The sequence below is a fragment of the Coenobita brevimanus genome, chromosome 117 (assembly GCF_032717465.1).
Source record: "Coenobita brevimanus isolate Jiangsu-jjx chromosome 117, ASM3271746v2, whole genome shotgun sequence".
In the NCBI taxonomy this organism is placed as follows: domain Eukaryota; kingdom Metazoa; phylum Arthropoda; class Malacostraca; order Decapoda; family Coenobitidae; genus Coenobita; species Coenobita brevimanus.
In genome coordinates, this window is record NC_137070.1 from 6,881,046 (window position 1) to 6,886,819 (window position 5,774).

At 50.4% G+C, this 5,774-nt stretch overlaps 3 protein-coding genes across 3 annotated transcripts; 2 read left to right on the forward strand and 1 right to left on the reverse strand.

Annotated features, from left to right (window-relative positions):
* Nucleotides 1-295: 295 nt before the first annotated feature.
* On the forward strand, nucleotides 296-607 carry LOC145418976 (histone H4). Its single transcript, XM_080287226.1, has one exon. The coding sequence runs from the start codon at nucleotides 296-298 to the stop codon at nucleotides 605-607; it is 312 nt and encodes a 103-aa protein (XP_080143352.1).
* Nucleotides 608-2,458: 1,851 nt separating this feature from the next.
* On the reverse strand, nucleotides 2,459-2,830 carry LOC145419153 (histone H2A). The gene has a single exon (XM_080287393.1). It carries the CDS (start codon nucleotides 2,828-2,830, stop codon nucleotides 2,459-2,461), a length of 372 nt encoding a protein of 123 aa, XP_080143519.1.
* A 1,839-nt stretch (nucleotides 2,831-4,669) lies between these two features.
* LOC145419137 (histone H2B) lies at nucleotides 4,670-5,041 on the forward strand. The gene has a single exon (XM_080287378.1). The coding sequence runs from the start codon at nucleotides 4,670-4,672 to the stop codon at nucleotides 5,039-5,041; it is 372 nt and encodes a 123-aa protein (XP_080143504.1).
* Nucleotides 5,042-5,774: the final 733 nt, after the last annotated feature.

Sequence of the window (5,774 nt, forward strand, 5' to 3'; positions counted from 1 at the left end):
GCGGTGATTTACTGTTCATGCTTTCTCGATGCCATTCCTGGTTTGCTTGCAAAATTTGGCATGCCCTGTGGCGTGACCTGGCTACGACGCCTCTCTAGGATTGGCCTCCTGGGAGCTGGGGTTGGGCCTGGGCCTGAAATCGAGGTTAGGTGGATAAGGTTCGTACTTGCACGACCGACACTGCGTTATATAAGGGTGGTCGGCGAGCGGGGTCGTCATCATTGTTGGTGCTGGGAGCGGAGTGGACACTCACTACTACTGGGTCTGAGGAGCAGTAGCAGCAGCTGTAGACACTATGACTGGTCGAGGCAAAGGCGGCAAGGGTCTGGGCAAGGGAGGCGCCAAGCGACACCGCAAGGTGCTTCGTGACAACATCCAGGGCATCACCAAGCCTGCCATCCGTCGTCTGGCTCGTCGTGGCGGCGTGAAGCGTATCTCGGGCCTGATCTACGAGGAGACCCGCGGTGTTCTCAAGGTGTTCCTCGAGAACGTGATTCGCGATGCTGTCACCTACACTGAGCACGCCAAGCGTAAGACCGTGACCGCGATGGACGTGGTGTACGCCCTGAAGAGGCAAGGGCGCACCCTTTACGGCTTCGGCGGCTAAGAGGCTGCGTGCATAACTGCATGGCACTATTCCACCTGGCCACGGCAAAGCACACAATAAACAGCAACCTAATTTCTGTGAAAGAGAATGAATGAAGGCATAGTAGTATAAGTAAATGCAGACGTTGAGCAGGTTAGGTAGCACCATTTTCTCTCTCTCTCTCTCTCTCTCTCTCTCTTTCTTTTAATGTAACAGATATGAAAACATGTAATGCAACCCGACCAACTCTTACCACACCTAACATAACCAAACCAAACCAACCATAACCTAACTGAACCATACCAAACCTCTCTCTCTCTCTCTCTCTCTCTCTCTCTGTCTGGCAGTTAAAAAAAAAAAAAAAAAAAAGGTGGGGGGGGGGATTAGGCAACTGTCAATTTGGCTACTACATCTTCTAATTTAAATGGACGTCTGCATACATATACATTATCACTTATTTTGCTGGGCCATTGCTTTCTCTGTTCCTCTGGTCTACTCCCCCCCCCACCCCCATTTCAGGAAAGCTTTCTCCATACCTATCAGGGCAATTTCCATCCTGTTGCGAGAGCATCTCCTCTGCTGTGCTCCGGGAGTCGCCTCCGTAAATCGTGAAGGCAAATCCCACTAATCCAAGGTATTTCTGCCTTCATATGCACGAGCAGCAGCAGCACACTTGAAGGATGCACCTAGAGTAAAGAAGACACAGTCAGTCACGTCGGTGAGGCACCACAAACGGTGCATGATATGAATGCCTAAGTGTTAGACAGACAGAATGTCTGCATATGAACAAGTTATCCCTTGAATTTGTCGCTGTCACGGCCGTTTTCTCTAAGTACCAAAACCCACCAATCACCCATCGTACAAGCATTGCATCAACCGCTGAGGCCTGAAATCAAATTTAAATGGATCCGATTGGTACTTGCACGACCGCTAGTGCATTATATAGAAGAGGTGGCTGACAAGGTGGCTGACACTCGCCTCCCAACAGTTTCACTAATCAGGCGTTCACCGGAGCTCCCAGTTCGATGGGTGGTGGTGGTGGTGCTGCTGATTATTATTATTAATCTTTGATGATGATGATGATGATGATGATGATGATGATGATGATGATGATGATGATGATGATGATGATGAATGAATGGATGGATGGATGAATAGATGGTGGTGGTAGTGGTGGTTTTTGATTGTGTAGTAACTAGTTGTTGCAATACTACTCATAATGACGAGAGAAATGAATGATAAGTATTTTCTTCATTATTGCTCTTATTTGGGGGTGTTAAATCCACAATGGTCGTCACCACACGACTAATATATATATATATATATATATATATATATATATATATATATATATATATATATATATATATATATATATATATACTGTTGTATACATCACCATATCCTCTGCCACTGAACGACTTTGTCCATTCCTTCGATGGTGGGAGAATAGCCATCATCATCATCATCATCACCTATGTTTTCATTCATCCACCCGGCCAGGCAGTTAGGAGGCATAATTATACAGGACAGTATTATGCAGGTGCAGTTGGGAACGGGACAAGACTCTATGTAGTAGTGGGAATAATAATAATATTATTATTATTATTATTATTACTCCACCTTCACTGATGTCAGTAGCTTCTTACATGCAACCGAACGTAAATATAGCCACAGACACATGCCAGCATTCAACACATACCACGTTATAGGCACATACACAAACATACAGTATACCAACACATTCATCCATACCCAAAGATGATGATGATGCTGTTGGGCAATGCCAAAGTCTATTCTCTCTCAAGAAACGAATGTGGCTCCTAAAGGAGCCGATGGAGGGGAAGAAGAAGAAGGATTTCTTGGAAGCGTTTACTTCTTCTCCGTCTTCTTGGGGAGCAGCACAGCCTGGATGTTAGGCAGGACACCTCCCTGGGCGATGGTGACGCCAGAGAGGAGCTTGTTGAGCTCCTCATCATTGCGGATAGCCAACTGCAGGTGACGGGGAATGATACGAGTCTTCTTGTTGTCACGGGCTGCGTTGCCAGCCAGCTCAAGCACTTCAGCTGCTAGGTACTCCATGACTGCAGCCAAGTAGACGGGAGCACCAGCACCCACACGCTCGGCGTAATTGCCTTTACGAAGGAGACGGTGGATCCTGCCGACGGGGAACTGGAGCCCAGCCCTGCTAGATCGGGACTTGGACTTTCCCTTCACCTTGCCTCCCTTGCCACGTCCTGACATGCTGCTGCTGCTGCTGGAGTAGTAGGACCTTCAGGAGAAGACTAATGCGTCCCCGGCCCGTTCGTTCGTTCGTTCGTTCGTAGATTTCCTGCACCTATAGTGCAGGCCGGGCCATACATTAGCCCGGTCAGTGAAGATGCTGTTGTCGTTCGTGTTCGATCTTGTTAACGATGTAGTCCATAATCGCTGTATCGTCGGGGTGAGTGTCTATTAATTGTTCCAGGCATTGTTCGTGTTGTTCTTGGAATGGCACTGGAGTCGCGAGTCTTAGTAGGGCGTCGAGTGCATCTGAGAAGTTGTTGTCCCAGTAGCTGTCTCGCTGATCAAAGAGTTCGTCATACGATAGTGAGTCGAGACGCTTCTTGATGGTGGGATGGAGGGGTGGCAAGATGTCTCGGATGCGTTTTCTGGCTTGATCCTGAGGGCTGACGTTCGTGGCGGTGGTGGGTGCAGGCAGGTCGAGTGTCGAGTTGATGGAGGGGGCTAGTTGTTCTGCCTTCCTCTTCTTGTTCTTCCCCTTTTTCTTTTTCTTCATGGTTTCAGTTGGTGGCAGAGGGGAAGCAGTGCCTGTGTCCATGGTGGTGTCTTCATCACCATCGTCAATGGCAGCAGGATCTAGGGTGTCTGGAGGGTCGGGGATGGTCTCCGTGTCCTCCTCAGCTGCCGATGGCGTGGCGTGGTGATCAGTAGTTGGTTCGAGGTCCAGGTTCGGTGCCGGGTCGTCGGGAATGGTGGCAGTCCCTCTGTTAAGAGGAGCATCCAACTGCAGCCGTTTTCGCGGTGTTGTGCGAGGTTGGACAGGCTGCTGAGGACGGGGCTGACGCTTCTGACGAGAGGCGGGACGGACATCGTGGGCGAAACTCTCGGGGATGACAATGCGTGGCAACCCATTCTCCTCGAAAATCCGAGGGAGGAGAATGCGCAGGGCCGCTCTGTCATCACCACAGAAAGCCTTCGCCGTCGCGATGCACATCGCAACAATGGTGTCCATCTTCCCAGATCTCCCAGGATCCTGAGGCCGGCGTCTCAGGGGCCGGGGGCGTCGCCATGCATGGACAGAGCCCTGCACAGCTACACCCCCCGGCCCAGAGACATCCCTGGCCACAGGACCCTTGGGAGACTGTGAAAGACTGAACTCCACCGTCTCACCTTCGCCAAGAGAGCGTTGGCGGTGCTGCTCGTTTGGTACAACGATCGAACGGCGAGGGACGAAAACATCAGCACCAGTGTCCTGGCACGTGATGAAACCGTACCCGGCCTTCACGTTGTACCAACGAACAGTTCCCCTGATCTTCTGGGCTCCCGATAGCTCCGATCTGCTGTTGGATGCTCCCCTCAACGGGTCGAAAGCATCAGCAGATGTACGAGCCATGATGAAGTCTGCGGGATCGGCGCGCCAAGGTTCACTAGCTCGCTTACGGACTTGCTGGCACGGTGGCTGGACCAACTCTGTCCCCGGCCCGCGCGACCTTCCCTTAAATACCCGTCTTCCCGATCCGACCCCATCCCACCCGCGAATGGGAAGGAGGCAGAAGCCGGGCTGCGATCGGGCAGAAATCACATATAAGGATTTCAGCAAGCGCGGCCCCCACACACACACCACAAAGCCCGCCAGGAGACAGGACGTGTGTGCTAGGCAATCCCTAGGTCCTGTCCTCCCCACTTACTATTTTTTAACCAGCCCATACCCCACTGACCGGGCTAATGTATGGCCCGGCCTGCACTATATGTGCAGGGAATCTTTCAACGAACGAACGAACGAACGAACGCGGCCCCCATGTCGACTCAGTCTCTCGCTCGCTCCCGCACCGTGCACATACCGTCTGACTCGGCGCCGCCATGCCACCCAAGACCTCCGGAAAGGCCGCTAAGAAGGCCGGCAAGGCCCAGAAGGCCATTGCCAAGGGAGACAAGAAGAAGAAGCGTAGGAGGAAGGAGAGCTACAGCATCTACATCTACAAAGTGCTCAAGCAGGTCCACCCTGACACCGGTGTTTCCTCCAAGGCGATGTCTATCATGAACTCTTTCGTGAATGACATCTTCGAGCGCATTGCTGCAGAGGCTTCACGCCTGGCACACTACAACAAGCGTTCAACCATCACCAGCCGGGAGATCCAGACGGCCGTCAGGCTGCTCCTCCCTGGCGAGCTGGCCAAGCACGCCGTGTCTGAAGGCACCAAGGCTGTCACCAAGTACACCTCCTCAAAGTAGAGAGGTTACACTCTTGGCCATTTCAACATTTCCGGCTCCAATCGGAGCCACAAGATTTTCGATAAAAAGGGGAAAGACAGACTTACCAATTTTCCACTCAGGAACTCTGGTTTATCAGCTTTCTCTCTCTCTCTCTCTCTCTCTCTCTCTCTCTCTCTCTCTCTCTTTCTTTCTTTTCGGCAACGGTGGTTTGGGATGGGTACGTAGGCACAATCGAAATGTTTTGAACTAGGGTTGGGGGTGGGTTAAAACAATAGAGTCAAAATAAAAGAGTAAATAGGGGCGTGCGGGCCTTCTTATTCATCTGAACAACCAACAACAACGTACCGTCGCCCCAAGAAGTGACGGCACAGTGTCAGATTGCTTCGGTCACTCACCACTGCCATGCGTTCTAGGAAAACAGTGAATAAGAGGTAAACATTCAATGCCTTCATCACGTCATGCCAAATAATCGTATATATTATATCGTACAAATAATGATGTAAAATGAATAACAGGAGGCAGTGATAAATTAGATGGTAACACTTAGTTATCTTTCCCGATTTGAATGAATGTGAAATGTATTAACTTCGCGCGCGGTGGCCGGTACGCCTAAAACTCCCAGTCCCTTTTTTTTTTTTTTTTTTTTTTTTTTTTTTGATAGCCCCCTGTCTTATATGAAATAATCCTGAGATTTTTCTTCGTGGGAAACTGGCCAAAGGCAGTGTAATAACTGCATGTCCTTGAGTGAATG

What these genes read in the sequence shown, in the direction of transcription:
- LOC145418976 (XM_080287226.1), top strand. Translation starts at nt 296, where the DNA reads ATGACTGGTCGAGGCAAAGGCGGCAAGGGTCTGGGCAAGGGAGGCGCC.
- LOC145419153 (XM_080287393.1), bottom strand. Translation starts at nt 2,830, where the DNA reads ATGTCAGGACGTGGCAAGGGAGGCAAGGTGAAGGGAAAGTCCAAGTCC.
- LOC145419137 (XM_080287378.1), top strand. Translation starts at nt 4,670, where the DNA reads ATGCCACCCAAGACCTCCGGAAAGGCCGCTAAGAAGGCCGGCAAGGCC.